The following is an 18013-nucleotide window of genomic DNA, read 5'->3' on the forward strand; positions in this document are numbered from 1 at the left end:
GAAAAAGTGGTATGCCAGAAATGGTCTCATGGTCAAAGTTTTATCACATCAGAAATATAGAGGGAAAAAAAGACCCCTTGCTAACCAGTGAATTAAAGCCCAGTTATTTCTGAAGCTAGATCATCTTATAATAATCAGAACACAGAGCTGAAAACAGTCTCATATCTAATGTTTGTGGGTGCATACTTTCTTTCACTTATTTATTAGAAATATATTTAGGACTACCAGTGGTTTGAACCCTGTGCTCTACCCAGCCCCATACAAGTGCAAAATAAATTAGACGTGGCAGTTTCCTCCAAGATGTTTGCAGTCCACCAGAGGATATGGCACAGTTATAAAATAATTATAAAACTAGGTAGAAGGGTTGTTAACGTCGAGCAGAGAAAGTTTGGGATACAGTCGGATCATAGCTGGCTAGAAGAGAAACACAGGAAGTACAGAGCATTGTTTACACAACTACTCAGTAAATACGTACTGAGTGATTAGAGTGGAATGGAAAACAATGGCATTAACACAGAGGAATGGGAATATGGATTTGGTGTTGGAAACATCTGGGTGAAAACCTCAGTCCTGTGACTTGAGCCACGTCCTCCGGGCAACATAAGGGCTCAATAAAATGGTAGCTATTATGATGTTGTAGCCTAGGGGTGCCTGGATGGTTCAGTCGGTTGAGCTTCCAACTCTTGATTGCTCAGGTCATGATCCCAGGGTAGTGGGATCGAGCCCGGGATCAGGCCCTGTGCTGAGCATGCAGCCTGCTTAAGATGCTCTTCCTCTCCCTCTGACCCACTCCCGCACTCGTACACTCTCTCTCTCCCTCCGTAAAATTAAAAAAAAAAAAAAAAAAGAAAAAGAAATACTAAAAAATAAAAGACTATCTTAGCCTTGAAAGATGGGCAGATTATAGATGAGTGGAAAAGAAGGGAAGGGCATTTGTGTCCCATGACTTATCAAACATATACTTGTCTTGATACTCGGAGGAATCATCCTTGCCGTCAAGATGTTCATATTATAAGCTAGCAACACAGAGGCATGGTAGGAAGAGGAGAGCAGCCCCGGAAGTCATACAACATTGGTCCCACACTACTAGGGAACAAGGAATCCCGCACACTTTGCACCTCTCTAATGTTGTGATTTTATCCTGTGAAACCCTGAGTGATGAGCCAATGAAGAGAGTTGTTTCATGTATTTCACACCCTTGCACTAGCTTCAGGAGGAAGCATTCTCTGTTGTATTGTACCCCCCAAGCATATCTGTGTTGAAGTCCTAACCCCTGGCACCTCAGAATGTGACTTTGTTGGGAATAGGGTCATTGCAGACATAACTGGTTAAAATGAGGACACACTAGGGGTAGAGTAGCCCCTAATCCAATATGGTGTCTTTGAGTGGTGTCCTTATGAAAAGGGGAAATTTGGACATAGACACACACACAGGGAGAACACCATGTGAAGCTGAAAGCAGAGATCAGGGTGATGCTTCTACAAGTCAAGAAACTGCCAGAGGCTAGCAGAGAGGCATGGAATAGCTCCTTCCCTTCAGAGGGAAGATGGCCCTGCTGACACCTTGATCTCAGACATCTAACCTCCAGAACCGCGAGGCAAGGAATTTCTGTTGTTTAAGCCACTCAGTTTGTGGTTCTGTGTTATGGCAGCCCTAGCAAACTAATACTGAAAGGTGCTAAGAATTTGAGAAAGGGGGGCGCCTGGGTGGCTCAGCCGGTTAAGCATCCGACTTCGGCTCAAGTCATGATCTCACTGTTCGTGGGTTCGAGCCCCTCGTTGGGCTCTGTGCTGACGGCTCTGAGCCTGGACGCTGCTTCGGATTCTGTGTCTCCCTCTCTCTCTGCCCCTCCCCCACTCGCTCGCTCTCTCTCTCTCTCTCTCTCTCTCTCAAAAAAGAAATAAACATTTTAAAAAGATGACTCTGACTCTGAACAGCAACAGGTAACAGTACTACCAAGATAAGATCTGGAAACATGAGACTGGCACTGAGGAGTCTCAGTGGCCATAATCCAATGTCAGTTAGGAAATGACCATCAATGGATCTGTTGATTCCAAAATATACAGTATTTATATATAAGCATCAAGCTTAGGTGTTTCACTTTGGACTAAAAAGTCCTAACTTGGAAGTCTGTTGTGCTCACTTCCTAGGATGTGACCTCTCTGAGTCTCGGCTTCCTCGTTTGTAAAATGGCGATCTCAAGGTGACCCATTTCCTAAATAAGTAAGTATCAGAACTAGGGTAAGAACTTCAAACCCAGTATACTCACTCGACCACCCACCTGCCTGTACCAGCAAGTGGCCAAGGACTACATCAGTAAAGGAAAACACTACCCACGTTTTAGATAGTGTCATGATCTACCTCGATCACTTATTCATATTGGGACCCATTTGCTTCCCCTTCTCTCTTCCTACTTGGACATAATAAATTGCTCTGTCCTCACTTCACCTCACATGGGGCCCTGTGTAGGGCAGCGCTTCTCAAATTTCAATGTGCGTACGATTGCCTGCAGATCTAGTTCAAGTGCAGGGTCTGAGTCAGTAGATCTGGGATGGATCCTGAAATGGATGCATGTCTAACAAGGTGATGCCAACGCTTCTGATCTTTGGACCACAACTTGGGAAGCATGGGTGTAGATTACCATTACGTTCACAGGTAAATGAAAATGATTTTGGATGAAGGGAACTCTGAGCAAACAGTGATGATTCGTGTGTATAAAGCTAGATCAGTTAAAGCAGGTCAGGGGCGAGTGACTCAGTTGGTCAAGAGTTCGACTCTTGATTTCGGCTCAGGTCGTGACCTCACGGTTCATGAGATCCAGCCCTGAGTTGGGCTCTGCGCTGCCAGCATGGAGCCTGCTTGGGATTCTTTCTCTCACTCTCCCTGTGCCCCTCCCCCCTCTCAAAACAAATAAATCAACGTTAAAAAAAAAAAAAAGTAAAGCAGGTCGAATGGCAGTAACAAAGAAACCTGTGAAAGTTGCCTGCCCCAAGCCTGTACTGGTGGCCAAGCTGCAGTACGATGTTTTTAGAGTTATGTTTTTGCTTTTATGTAGGATGTTTACAGCTTAAATTTTAAAAATGTAATTTTCACAACTTCTCCGCAAGATAGCGTGGGTGCTAACATTCCTGGCACACAGAGTGCCTAATAGACGTTGGGTATTTCTATCTCTATTTTATGTAGAGAGGCTGAGCTTCAGAGAGTTAACTGTTTGTCCAGCAGATGTTCAAACCCACATCAGCTGCTTCCAGCTGCAAAACTCTTCCCACGCCATCTCCTCAACTGCTATGTACTCGTCTGGGTTGTACATAATCTCCTTCCCACTCACCCCACAACTTTTCACTTAGACTTCCCTCACTTTTTAGGTATGTAACTCACAGTCTACCCACTAATGGCTTAATAAACATTAGTATATTAATAAATACTGTATCAGCGATGTGCTAAAAAAGACTGGAAATACGAAACGCGACCAACCAACTTCCCCAAACTCTCCTCTCCTTTCTCACTCTCCTCAAATAAATGGCCCAATTCCTCACCACCCCAGAACTACCCACACACCTTTAAAAAAAAATATTTATAGCTTTTAAAAGCCTTTCTCAGCCCATCTTTCCTCTCCCGCCGGGCACTCTCAATCTCACGGCTGGTAGCAGTTCTAAATTATCCTCTTGAGATACTATCACTCGTTAAACTCTCGCGGTGTTTATGCCAGAGAGAGAGAGAGAGAGAGAGAGAGAGGGCAGTTGGCAGATGGTAGGATGGTTCATGATTTCTGTTCTTGCAGAGATTCTCTTTCTTCCGGAGTCGACACGCGACAATTATTGAAAGTGTCCCTGCTCCCCACTCCCCACCACTGTAATTGACGTTACACTCACACTGGATGTGGGCAAAGGTTCCTGTGCATTCAGAACAGTAAAGCTCCTGCCATCTGAGAAATGTCTTAAAGGGCTCCAATCCTGGAGGGCTCCAGCTGCGTTTTAAGGAGGGGCAGCATCACACGGCAACTCACTAGACTAACTCAAGTCATCACTGCCTACGGCCACTCTTCCTCTTGATCACCGCACACTAACATTCATTCCTGATGGCCGAACAACACTCAAGAAGCTAAATACACATGCCTCTACCCCACAAAATACAAAAGGACCTAATTAAAAATTAAGCCCAAAACACCAATAGACACTTAAATGCGGTTGGGGTTTGTGTGTGTGTGTGTGTGTTTCTGTTTTTGTTTTTGCCTCCTGTCGTCTGAAATAAATGTATTAAAATAGAAGCCAAAAAACTTAACGTTTATCGCATACTTTGTGCCAGGCATTGTCTCAAGAGCTTTAAACCTCACAACAATACTACATCCTTTTTAAAGCCGAGCACATTGACTTTTGAGGAGGTTCGGGAACTAGCTCAAGGTCAAAGAGTTGTTAAACCAGAAATTTAAATCTAGGCATTGGGACTCGAGGTCCAAGATCTTAACTATTATTCTATACTATTTCCTGGGATGCCCAGATGTTGTTTGTCCACGAGAACTTAAATGTAAATCTACAGGGGCACCTGGGTGGCTCAGTCAGTTAAGTGTCCGACTCTTGATCTCAGCTCAGGTCTTGATCTCAGGGTCGTGAGTTCAGCCCGCGTTGGGCTCCACACTGGGTGTGAAGCCTACTTTTAAAAAATAAAATCAGGGGCTCCTGAGCGGCTCAGTAAGTTAAGTGCCCAACTTCAGCTCAGGTCATGATCTCACAGCTCGGATGTTCGAGCCCTGCATCAGCCTCTGCATGGACAGCTCAGAGCTTGGGCACTACTTTGGATTCTGTCTCCCTCTCTCTGCCCCTCCCCGGCTTTGTTCGCTTTCTTTCAAAAAGAGATAAACTATAAATAAATAAATAAATAAATAAATAAATCTACAGGCTCTTTCAATTTGCATAAAAGGGGGTGGATTTAATAGCTCCTATCAGTAAACTAGAGAATGAACTGTGTCCAGGGACTTGAACATTCAGGATTCTCTGTGTTTGAGATGAATGTCAGTCTCGTTCTTTCAACTACCGCATGTTAGGAACCTTGCTGGAGAAGCTCCAGTCTCATATTATTTTTGTTTTTTAATTTTTTTATGTTTTATTTTTTATATTTGAGAGAGAGACCGAGAGACAGAGAGCGAGTAGGGAAGGGGCAGAGAGACAGAGACAGAATCGGAAGCGGGCTCCCGGCTCTGAGCTGTCAGCACAGAGCCCAACACGGGGCTTGAACTCACAAACCGTGAGATCATGACCTGAGCCGAAGTCGGACGCTTAGTCGACTGAGCCACCCAGGCGCCCCATCCGGTTTCATATTCTAAGATTAGCCTGGAGAGGAAAAAATTCATCCCTTCTGGCTCCAGTAAGAAAAATTCCTGTGAAAGATTCTGACTGGCCTGATTTAGGTCATGTACTCATCCTTTCATCAATCCCAGTGGCAAGGGGCAGAGAGGACTGTAATTTGCCCAGTCTGGGTCACTTGTCTCCCCCTGTGGCCTGGAGGGGTGGATATATACCAGAGGAGGAGAGAAAGTTGCTAGACAAAATGTAAAATATCTGTTATATTACGTAACATGGGGATACCTCTTTGGAGTGTGCAAAATGCTCTCATGATTCCTGCCTTTTGAGTCTCACAACCAGCCTACAAAGAGGGCACGCCGAGTATTGCTTAAAAAAAAAATGGTGATGAATGGCATTAATTCTTTATCACTCTCTCCATTGAGAGACAGGGTTCACTTCTCTTCTCTTGAATCTGGGCTTGCCCTGTGATATTTAATAAAATACGGCTGAACTTGCAATAACTACTTATCAGTTTTGTCTTTAAAAGGCCCTGCACGCTCCACTTTCTTTCTCTGGGAATACTCACACTTACGATGCTCCCTTTTAAACTCTGCTAGTAAGAAGTCAACCCACAGAGAATGGCCACAAAGAGTCATACCATTCACCAGATCCAGCTGAGCCTTCCACTGACAGCCAGAGTCAACTGCCAGCCATAAAGAGTGAGCCATTGTGGGCATTCTAGGGTGGTTTGGCTGGCAACAACAGAGAACCAAAACAGAAACTAGGGCTCATTGGCTTCGTGTCCTACAGTTAGAAAGTCTCAGAGTTGTAATGCTAAACCAGATGCTCTGACTCTAAGCCCACTGGGCTTTCTTTGATTCCTAACTGCCTTCTATTGAAAACAGAACAAGCCTTAATTTAAAATCTCCGATTGCAGAATTTCTGCCCAGGATGCAGGTTGGGGAAGTGAAGCATATAATTCACTCAGCAAGCATTTAAGAAGATGTATGTGGCCAGCAACTGAACAAAATGCACTACTGGTTCTTGAGGAACTCAGTCTAATCAATAGAGAGGCCTATTGACAGCTCATTTCAATAAGAACTGGTAAGTGCTATGATGGGAAATGTACAGAGTACTTTTGAAAAACATGGTGGGCATGAACAGCATGAAATAATGGGCACATCTTTTGTTGGGTGTTAGAGGGTATCTCTGAGTCTATGTTGAGGATGTTGAAGATATGTTTAGAATGAAGCAATTATTCATCAAGATAACTATGACAGGAAATGGAAAGGGAGGAAAAATTCTAGTATTTAGGATAAGGACATGAATTCTAGTCCTGGATTCACCCTCCACGCACATGTGCTTTTGGCCAAGTCACTGAATTTCCCCTTCACTTAGCTTCCTTATTTGCAAAGCTGAGGTGGGATCACACTATTTATTCTTTGTGTCCTTGGACAGTTTGTTTCTCTAACTCCCTTTAAGTTTTGATGTTCCTCAGAGTTCGGTCCTTAGTTCATTGTTCCTCTCACTCTGCAAACCCTCGCCAAGTGATCTCATCCTCTGGTTATCACTCTGCTCTGGTTGTCACTCATATGGAAATGAACCCCAAGTCTATATGCTAGCCCAGCTCTGTGGGCTATCTGCCTCTGTAGTCATCCACTACTGCCCATCACTAAATGTTCCACAGGCAAGTAAAGTTCAATGTGTCCAGAGCTGAGCTCGTCTCCTTGCCCACTTTAACTGACTCCCACTTCTGATTTCTCCCTTGGTCGGTGGCACCACCTATGAGATTAATTTCACTCTCAACTTTCCCCCCAACCTCACCCACAGTCCTTTGTCAGTAATACTAATTTTGCCTCCGAAATATTTCTACAATTCATTCCTTCGTCTAGATATCCCATAAAAAGCTCAAATTCAAAATATTCAAAACTGAACTCATTGATTCCCCCTCAAATCTGCTTTTCATGAGTTCTAGCAGGAGGTTATCCTTATCCACGCACTGTGTGTTGCCAAACATACATAGAACTTAGGCATCATGGTTGATTTCTCAGCCGGGAAGGCCTCCCTCCCTTTGCTTTCCATAACCAGGTAACCACCAATTTCTGATGTTTGGCCTCGTTTGCTTCTTAAATCTACTCATTTCTCTCCATTCTCATTATGATCATCTTTCAGTTCCTGTAGTAGTATCCTAAATTGATAGTGTTCAGCCTTCAGTCCCTTTGGCCTCTTCTGCACAATGATGCTGAATCTGATCATGGCAGCAACTTCCCTCTTCCCTACTCTCCATTTTCTAATTGTTTGATTTTTCGTGTTTTAACTGCAGGCTACAAAATCTAGGAGAGGGGCCATAATCCGTTTACCCTGGTCTCCCCTGCACCTACCACACTGTACCTGGCACATAATAGTTGCTCAATAAATACGAACCTGGACGCATCCCTTTTCTGATTACAGGTTATTTATAGTGAGTAAATTTGTAACATGTTCTACATGTATCGGACCTTTGGAGGCACAGAGTGTCATGATACGGTTCAGTGTTGTACAAACTGGAGGCCTTGAAGGAACGCTGTGAGACACTGCGGCATAATGTACCGAATGAATTGTGTAGGCAGTGCACAAAAGGATATATATCCCAAGGCATCTTCATAACAGGGCTTAAAACTAAAGTCACCCTCAACGCTCTGGGCAAATATTTTCCCCTTTCTGGACCTCTGCCTCCTGATCTATAACATGAGCGCATTGAGAGAAGGGCAGCAAACTTCAAATCCGCGGCAGGTATGAGAAATAATGGGCCAAGGCATAGGGTTTGACGCGGGCGCGTGCGCGTGCGCGTGCGCGGGCTTTTCCGGCGCGGCAGTCCCGGCTGTCCTCGGGGGAGGCGGGACTAGGCCGATTCCCGCGGCTTGGCCCAGTCATTGGCGGGCTGTTTGAATGACGGAAGTGACGGGAGGTTGGCGATGGCTGCCCCGCAGGCGCACAAACGGCTGTTGGGAAGCTGGTGGGCTCCTGGCGCCGGGGCCTTTTCTGTCTGAGCTGTGATTCCTGACCCCGGGTTTCTGGTTCACGGGTGAGTGACGGACGCGCCTGCTTCCCGCGGCCCGGCCGTGCAGAACTCCTTAAGCCCCGGAACTCGAGGTGTGCTCCTCCGGAAGGGGATGCCTTGAAGGCCCCGGGCCCTGCCTGGGGTCGGGCTGGCGGCGGTAAGGAGTGGGGGGACTGGAGGTGCGTCCGGACGCAGACCCGCTGCTTGCTGCGAGAGGCTGCTCCCGGACCTTAGGCGCGTGTGGCCTTGCGCCCCCTCCCGGGGTGCTGTCGCGCGAGGTCCTTGGGCTTGCGAATCGGGGGCAGCCGGGAAGGCCTCCGCGGTTGCTGCTGTAAACGAAACGCTTTTCGGTGCGTCCTGCCCTCCCTTCCCGCGTGTCAACCGCGGACTTGGCCTGAAACCCTGTACCCGTTTAAGAGCGCTGCCTGGAATTGTTTCTTGCAGACAGCGTGCTCTGTTTTGGTGTCTCTCACCTTTAATTTCTCAGGTAGTAAGTCCGGCCGCAAGCTGAGCTTTTAAAACAGTGGGGGAACGTTTGAGTCTTTAATACTAAAACAGTATTGGCAGTTTCACATTCATTAAGTCACGTAATCATCAGAACAACCTTTTGGGGTAGATGCTGTGATTTCCGATATAGTTTAAGAAAACGAGACCAAAGTAACGTAAGTGACTTGGCCAGTGTCTTCTTGCAGTAAATGGCCATGATGAGTCTTGAACGCAAATCTTCTAGGGCTAGTATTTTGTGACTACAGTATGTGCCATTTAATCCTCGGGACAAATTCTTAAAAGATAAATTAGTATCATCTCTGTTATTGGATGGTATTAATACGCAGAATTTAAAAATCCATATTGATAGGAATAAATGACTTAATGAATAAGAGAAGGAGCAGGGGAAATTTCCGTACAGTAGGATTACGATTGGTAAGTGTAGGAGGAAGAATGGAAATAGAAAATGCTTTTTGGCAAAGGCCACAGTTAATGTTTCAAACAGCCATCAGTGGTTACTCAGGAGCAAACGTATAGTAAGGAACATGATACTTACATATATAGCCTCAACTGTCTCTCCACCAGATACTTAACAAAGGAGAAGTGGAGAGACCTGGTAGACACCACCCAACCAAGTGATCAAAATTAACATCAGCAGCTGGCAGTAAGACATGTTAACACAATTTAATACACTGAGAAAGGTCACATCATCACTTCTGCGGTGTTCTTGCCAAAAATGCATACTCTCAGTGCAACTACAAGGAAAGATTAAGTGACTCCATATCGAGGGACATTCTACAAAATAACTGACCAGTGGTTTTAAAAAAAAAAATCAAGAGGTTGAAAAGAAAGGCACAGACTGAGGAACTGTCCCAGATTAGAGGAGTCAAAGGAGGCATTACGATTTCAGCAGTGGTGAAAATGTAGTTCACCGACCTTCAGCTCCCGTATTCTGAATCCATTTGCATGGCTGCTTCTGGCCAGTGACTGAACATGGCATGGACATTAAGGCAGGCCTATTCCTGAGACACAGGGACTTTTGCTTAAGAACTCCTCAGAGGTCCTACTGAATCAGTCTCTTTAGACTGCATGGCGGTCATCTGCCCAAATTTCCCTCTCTCCATTAATTGTCGGATTTGCATTGAAGTCTCTCTGAAGTGCTCCCAGCTTTTACTGGCTCCCTCCCATTTTACCAAACACAGGCATCTCCTAACAAAATCTTTGTGGGTTTAATCCTGTCTTGTCCTCTGCTTCTTGGAGGATCCAGAGATATACCACTGTTGAAAGCAATGGGTTGTCCTTGAATTGGGTCCTGGTTCAGAAAAGGGACATTAGTGGAGTACTCGACAAAATTTGAATAAGGTCTGTAGATTAGTTAAAAGGATTGTGCGAATGTTAATTTCTTGGTTTTGGTCGTTGTGCTGTGATTGACACTTAGAGGAGCTGGGGAAAGAGTACAGTATATGGGAATTCTAAGTCTGAAATTACCTACAAATAAGTTAAAAAATTAAGAAAATTATATGCAAGAGAAAAGTCACTCTATCACATCTAAGGAGGTAAAAATAACCTATGTTTTCCTATGCTCCTGAAGCAAATAAGATGAGAAATACTCAAAGCAATCTGAAAAAATAGTGTCACCCCCCCCCCATCTTTTGAGGTTTAACTTAGAATGAAGTATAACCATCCAAATGTAACGTGTGAGGAATTTTTACATGTGTACACACCTGTGTCATCATTATACAGATCAAAATACAGATCATTTCTAGCACCCTTGCAGGCTCCTTTGTGTCCCATCCTAGTCATTAACCTACAGAAAGATGACCCGTATTTTAACCTCTCTAATCATAGATTGGTCTTGCTTGTTTTTGAGCTTCATATAAATGGAATTTTGTAGTGTGTTCTCTTTTTTGTCTTTTTTCCCTTGATACTTTGTGAGATTTATCAGGTTTGTATATGAATTTTCAGAGACCTTCAGAAAAATTGTGAGGACTGAATTTAATCTTGCTCATTTTTTCTTTGTTTAGTACTTCCTTGTTCATCAGTCCCCACTCACAAAAAATACTAGTTTAAGCCAAAATTTCCTCATTCCACATGTTTTAGCATGTCAGAAAGTTAGGAGCCATATGGAATAAGGAAACCAGATTCTTCCTTTGGATCTGCCAACAGATCCTGTCGCTTAGGTCAAGTCCTTTAACCCAAAAGGCTTTTTGATTCTTCATTTGTAAAATGAGGAAGACAGGGTTGCCTGGGTGGCTTAGTTGTTTAAGCGTCTTTAAGCAGTCGACTCTTAGGGTGCCTCAGTTGGTTACACCTCTGACTCCAGCTCAGGTCATGATCTCACGGTTCATGAGTTCGAACCCCGCATCGGGCTCTGTGCTGACAACTCAGCCTGAAGCCTGCTTCAGATTCTGTGTCTCCCTCTCTCTCTGCCCCTCCCTGACTTGCACTCTGTGTCTCTCTCTCTCTCCCTCTCTCTCAAAAATAAACAAACATTTAAGCTGCCGACTCTTGATTTCAGCTCAGGTCATGATCTTGTGAGATCAAGACCCCTGCATCAGGCTCTGCGCTGACATCACAGAGCCTGCTTGGGATTCTCTCACCCTCTCTCTCTCTCTGCCCCTCCCCCCCTTGCAAAAAAAAAAAAAAATGAGGGAGACAGCACTTCACCTACTGTTATCAAGGCCCTGTGAATATCAGATAAATGGGATGCATTGGAAAACATTTTCAAATGCAAGCCGTTATTTCTTTTTGGACTCAGAGTCCTATTAGATAACTTTAAATCCTCCTAGCCCAAGACAGTATCCATCCATAGCATGTGCAATACTGCCTGGTAGTTATTTGTTAAATTAGTTTGAATATTAAAATAAAACGATAACCTCTGTCCTTCAGTTGTTAAGAATCTAGCTAGAAAGGGCACACTGTAATAGATGAAAAACTAGAGGAAGGAAATACCAAGACAACATTAGATTGGTCCCCATGTGAGTGTAAAGGTAATATTCATCATAGGTGAGCAAGTCAGGAATGGGGTGGTGGGTGGGTAAGGCAAAAATTGATAGAGTCTCATGAAGAAGTGGGTCATAAGCTAACTTCCGAAAGCTCTGAGTATCCATGTTATAACCTAGGGTGGAGAGTGACAACACCTGGTCAACGGCATTAGAAGAGTAGATCTGAGAACCTAAACACCTGACTCATCCAAACAACAGAATTATTCTCAGAAAATTTTTAAATGGTTGTTGATTTTTAAAAAAATCACACCATAGTAATTATTAAAGAATTGTTGAAGGTTGATGTGATTCCATATGATACAGTGACACTTGGCGATCAAGTTATACACAGCAGACTGAGAGTTGAATCTAGGGAGCAGGAGCCTTTTACAATTACAGCAGTCTTGCTGGTTATGAACAAGTTATCAGCGTTCTCGAGTGTAACATTGTAATTGTGAAAACATTTATGCTAACACATTTTTTTAAGTCTTTGTGCTTTTTTTACTTTTAAGCTAGGTAAACTCTGTAAATCTTGATCAGAAGTCAGGTTCCAGATACTCTAGATAAACACACTGCTGTAATGGGGGGAAAACGTTTCCAAGTAAATGCTACTTGTAAATATAAATCGACTTAGTTTATCTAAATTTTTTTTTCATATGTATATAGTCCTTTAAATATGAACTGTTAAATACATTTTAAAAATTGTTCTAATCTTTGCTACCCTATTTTAATAGACATTTTTTTTTTCTTTTCTTTTTTTAAATTCAGAATCTCTAAAGTACCCAGAAATGAAAAGAAAGGTAGGGAATGCTGGCAAGCTGAGATTGAGTCCTAATGAGGAAGCTTACGTTTTAAAGGAAGATTATGAAAGAAGACGAAAACTAAGACTGCTGCAGGTAAGATTCATTTAGAACAATGTTTCAAATTCTTTGTCTTCCCCAAATTATTAGTGGGTTTATAGTAGAGAGTTCTAAATGTTGCATTTAAAGCCCTTTTCTGGGGCGCCTGGGTGGCTCAGTCAGTTGAGCATCTGATTTTGGCTCGGGTCATGATCTCACAGTTTGTGGGTTTGAGCCCCGTGTTGGACTCTGTTGACAGGTCAGAGCCTGGAGCCTGCTTCGGATTCTGTGTCTCCCTTTTTCTCTGCCCCTCCCCTGCTTGTGCTCTGTCTCCATCTCTCTCTCTCAAAAATGAATAAACATTAAAAACATTTTAAAAAATAAAGCCCTTTTCTGGCTGTACAAGAGCCCTGGTTCTTGTGTATTAACTAGTTTTGGAAAATTCGAAAATAGGCTGAAATAGTAAACAGATGAAGAAGAGTTTGAGGTTAGGGATTATTACTTGATAATTATTTAAAAATCGTTCTTTAAACATTTTTTAAATTATGTGTTATTGATGAGGATTCGAGTAGGAAGATTAGAATGGCTTTGAAGACTTACTGGAAAGATTATTAGCTGCTGCAACAGACTGATTAAGAAGTTGTAGAGTTTTCTTTTCTAGAGGTCTTCTCAGAGTAAGATATTTAAGTCCTTGTGAAGCGTGTTGTAGGTGCCATTCTGTCTAGAATTGGGGATGATGTACCACAAACATGGACTTCTCATCAGCTCTATCTGTATTCACCTGGGCTAGAAATTTTGTTGATCATCCTTACCTTTTTAACCTCTTATAGGTTATTAAAATGACCATGGTAATCCTGTTAGTGCTTAGATTGGAGAGGAGAAGATAGTAGCTAATGAGTTAGGACTTTAGAAGTCGTCTTGAGGGTTTAACTTCTTACATCACTTGGATTTTCTGCTTTCCATAGGCCTTACCTAATATATGGATATTCGGGAAAATTGATATACCTGAGGAGAAGTCATTTAAGTTCCTATTTCCAAGTAGCTTTTCAGAAAACTTGAAGTAAGCCTCTTTTCATATAATCTGTTAAATATGCATTCTTTAGGTTCGAGAACAAGAAAGGGATATCGCCTTTCAGATAAGAGAAGATATAAAACACAGGAGAAGTCAGCAATTAGCCCGTTTGGCAGAGGAACTAAGGACAGAATGGAAAGAATCACAAACTCAGAAAATAAAGAACTTGGAAAAACTATATTTGGCAAGTTTAAGAAATATGGGAGAGGGACACCAACAAGCCAAAGAAAATGTAAGTGAACACTTACTGACCGCCTGTCTGGTAGTGGCAGTGGTTAGAAGTAAGTTACAGTTATTCAGTGTTGTCTGGTATAAATGTTTGCACGTGTAGAATTTATTTGGGGCAGCCTAAACTTATGTTTTCTACAGTCTTTTTTTTTTTCTTTATTTAAAGTGGTTGACATACAATATTTTATTAGTTTCAAGTGTACAACATTGTGGTTCAACAATTACCTTATGCGGTGCTTACCCTGCTAAGGGTAGTTACCGTCTGTCGCCGCCATACAGAGTTATCGCGATAGTGTTGATTATATTCTCTATGATGTATTTTTTCATTCCTCTGACTTATTCTATAGTGACAAGTTTGTACCTCTTAATCCCCTTCACCTATTTCACCCATCCCCCACCCACTCATCTCTGGCAACCACCAGTTTGTTCTCTATATTGATTAGTCGGTTTCTTATTTTTTTGTTTGTTCATTTGTTTTGTTTTTTTAGATTTCACATACAAGTGAAATCATAAGGTATTTGTCTTTCTCTGAATTATTTTACTTAGCACATTACCCGTAGGCTTTCCATGCTGTTGGAAATGGCAAGATCTCATTTTTTTTTTTTTTTTTTTATGACTGATATTCCATTGTATATATACATGCACTATAGTTTCTTTATCCACTTATCTGTCAGTGGACACTTAGGCTACTTCTGTATCTTGGCTATTATAATAAATCTGCAGTAAACATAAGGGGACTTATATCTTTTCAAATTGGTGTTTTCATTTTCTTTGGGTAAATACCCAGCAGTAGAATTACTGGTACTTTTTATTTTTAATTTTTTGAAGAACCTCCATACTGTTTCCACAGTGACTGCACCAATTTGAGTTTCCACCAACAGTGCACAAGGATTCTCTTTTCTCTTATATCCTCACCAACACTTGTTTTGTTTCTTTTCGATACTCGCCATTCTGACAGGTGTGAGGTGATACCTCATTGTGCTTTTGATTTGCATTTCTTTAATTAGTGATGTGGAGCATCTTTTCGTGTGTCTGTTGGCCAGCCATGTGTCTCCTTTGGAAAACTGTCTAAGTCCTCTGCATATTTTTAAATTGGATTATTTGATTTTTGTTGTTTTAGGTCGTATGAGTACCTTATATAGTTGAGATTAATGCCTTATCTGATATATCGTTTATCGGTATCTTCTCCCATTCAGTAGATTACCTTTTCGTTTTTTGATGGTTTCCTTCACTGTGAAAAAGCTTTTTAGTTTGATGTAGTCCAGTTGCTTATTTTTGCTTTTGTTTTCCTTGCCTAAGGAAACATATCCAGCAAAATAACGCAGAGGCGGATTTCCAAGAGATTACTACTTATGTTTTCTTTTAGGAATTTAATGGTTTCAGGTCTTACATTTAGGTCTTTAATCCATTTGGGGTAATTTTTGTATCTGGTGCAAGAAAGTGGTCCCGTTTTAATCTTTTGCATGTGGCAGTCCAATTTCCAACACTATTGAAGAGACTGTCTTTTCTCCATTGTATATTCTTGTTTACTTTGTCACAGATTAATTGACCATATAAACATGGGTTTATTTCTGTGTTCTGTATTCTGTTCCATTGATCTGTGTGTGTGTGTTTGTGTCACTACCATACTGTATTGATTACTACAGTTTTGTAATACAGTTTGAAATCAGCAAGTGTGATGCCTCCAGGTTTCTTCTTCTTTCTTAAGATTGCTTTGGCTATTTGGAGTCTTTGTGATTCTGTACAAATTTTAGAATTATTTGTTCTAGTTCTGTGGAAAATATTGTTGGTATTTTGATAGGGATTGCATTGACTCTGTAGATTGCTTTGGGTAGTTTGGACATTTTAACAATATTAATTTTTCCAGTTCTTGAACATTGTATACCTTTCCATTTATTTGTGTCATCTTCAGTTTCTTTCATTGGTGTTTTATAATTTTCAGAGTATAATTCTCTTCACGCCTTGGTTACATTTATTCCTGGGTATTTTATTCTTTGTGATATAATTGTAAATGGGATTGTTTTCCTAATTTCTTTTTGTCCTACTTTGTTATTAAGGTATAGAAATGCAACAGAATTGTGTACATTAATTGTGTATTCTGCAGCTTTACTGAATTCATTTATTTTAATAGTTTTTTGGTGGAGTCTTTAGGGTTTTCTATATGTAAAATCATGTCATCTGCAAATACTGACAGTTTACCTGTTCCTTTCCGGTTTGGATGCCTTTTATCTCTTGTGTGATTTCTGTGGCTAGGAATTCCAGTACTGTGTTGAATAATAGAGTAGCCATCCTTGTTTCTGATCTTAGAGGAAGAGCTTTCAACTTTTCACCATGGAATATGATGTTAGTTGTGGGTTTCTCATAAATCGCCTTTTGTTATGTTGAGATATATTCCCTGTGAACCCATTTTGTTGAGAGTTTTTGTCATGAATAGATGTTGAATTTTGTCAAATGCTTTTCCTACCTCTGTTGAAATTGATCATATGGTCTTTATTCTTCATTTTGTTAATGTGCTGTATTATAGTAATTGAGTTTTTGCATCTATGTTGATGAAAAAAAAAAATCCCTCAGATTTTGGCCTATGATTTTTCTTTTCCTGTAGCTTCTATCTGGTTGTGGTACAGGGTTATGCTGGCCTTATAGAATGCATTTGGAAGCATTCCTCCCTCTTCTATTTTATGGAATAGTTTGAGAATGGTAAGTATTAATTCTTTTTTAAATGTTCGGTAGAAATTCACCAGAAGCCATCTAGTCCTGGACTTCTATTTTGGGGGAGTTTTTTTTATTATTAATTCAACTTTAATGTTAGTAATCAGTCTGCTCATGTTTTCTCTTTCTTCCTGATTCAGTCTTGGAAGATTGTTTCTGGGAATTTATCCAGTTTTTTCTAAGTTGTCCATTTTGTTGGTGTATAATTTTTCATAGTAGTCTTTTCTAATTCTTTGTTTTTCTGTAGTGTAAGTTGTCTTTCAGATTTTATTTACTTAAATGCTCTTTCTTTTTTCTTGATGAGTCTGGCTAAATGTTTCTCAATTCTATTTATCTTTTCAAAGAACCAGCTTAGTTTCATTGATCTTTTTTTTAAATCTCTATTTCATTTATTTCCACTCTGATCTCTATGTCCTTATTTTTACTAATATTTGGCTTTGCTGCTTCTTGTTTTTTAGTTCCTTTAGGCATAAGATTGGTTATTTATTTGATATTTTTCTTGTTTCTTGAGAGAGGCCTGTATTGCTTTTAACTTCCGTCTTAGAACTGCTTTTGCTGCATCTCAGAGAATTTGTGTTTCCATTTTTTTTTTTCTCTATTTTTTTATTTCCTCTTTGACTTTTTCATTGACCCATCTGTTTATCTTTAGTGTGGTTGTTTTTTTTTTTTTTTTTCCTTACCCCCAGTTTTTTTCTTGTAATTGATTTCTAGTTCCATACTGTTGTGGTCAGAAAGGTGCTTGATATGATTTCACTTCTTAAATTTAATGAGACATGTTTTGTGGCCTAACATGTGATCTATCCTGGTGGATGTTCCATATGAACTTGAAAAGAATGTGTATTCTGCGTTGTTGTTTTTTGTTTTTTTAGATAGAATGTTTTCTCTCTATATTTTAAGTCCATCTGTCTGGATGATCTGTGTATGTAAGTGGCTGTTAATATTTACTTTATATATTTAGATGTTCCTATGTTGGGTACATATATATTTACAGTTGTTATAGCCTCTTTTCATTATGTAATGCCTTTCTTTGTTTCTTGGTATAGTCTTTGTTTTAAAGTCTGTTTGTCTGATAAAAGTATTGTTACTTGGCTTTTTTTCCCTTTTTTCTTCCATTTGTATAGAATTATCTTCTTCCAGCCTTAACTTTCAGTCTGTATGTGTCTTTAGATCTGAAGTGGGTCTCTTGTAGGCAACATGTAAATGGGTCATAGTTTTATCCATTCACCCCATGTCTTTTTTTTTATTATGTTTATTTATTTTGAGACAGCGTGAGCGGGGGAGGGGCAGAGAGAAAGGGAGACAATCTGAAGCAGGCTCCAGGCTCTGAGCTGTCATCACAGAGGGGTTCCAACCCGTAAGTTTTGAGGTCATGACCT

General features: G+C 41.0%; 1 protein-coding gene across 6 annotated transcripts in view; it reads left to right on the forward strand.

Annotated features, from left to right (window-relative positions):
- Positions 1 to 8189: 8189 nt before the first annotated feature.
- The window catches only part of CEP295 (centrosomal protein 295), a 55211-nt gene continuing 45387 nt past the window's right edge, over positions 8190 to 18013 (forward strand). For 2 of the 6 annotated variants that reach the window (XM_060605337.3, XM_060605341.3), the window contains exons 1-3: positions 8191 to 8343; positions 12558 to 12685; positions 13732 to 13932. In XM_060605337.3, the coding sequence (XP_060461320.3) occupies positions 12578 to 12685; positions 13732 to 13932 (309 nt within the window). In that variant the 5' untranslated portion in view covers positions 8191 to 8343; positions 12558 to 12577. Of the gene's footprint in view, positions 8412 to 8493; positions 8670 to 12557; positions 12686 to 13731; positions 13933 to 16530; positions 16626 to 18013 lie in introns of those variants that run through there. The other 4 variants (XM_060605343.3, XM_060605338.3, XM_060605340.3 and 1 more) reach the window with 4 other exon arrangements.

The sequence above is a fragment of the Panthera onca genome, chromosome D1 (assembly GCF_046562875.1).
Source record: "Panthera onca isolate mPanOnc1 chromosome D1, mPanOnc1 haplotype 2, whole genome shotgun sequence".
NCBI classification, from domain to species: Eukaryota; Metazoa; Chordata; class Mammalia; order Carnivora; family Felidae; genus Panthera; species Panthera onca.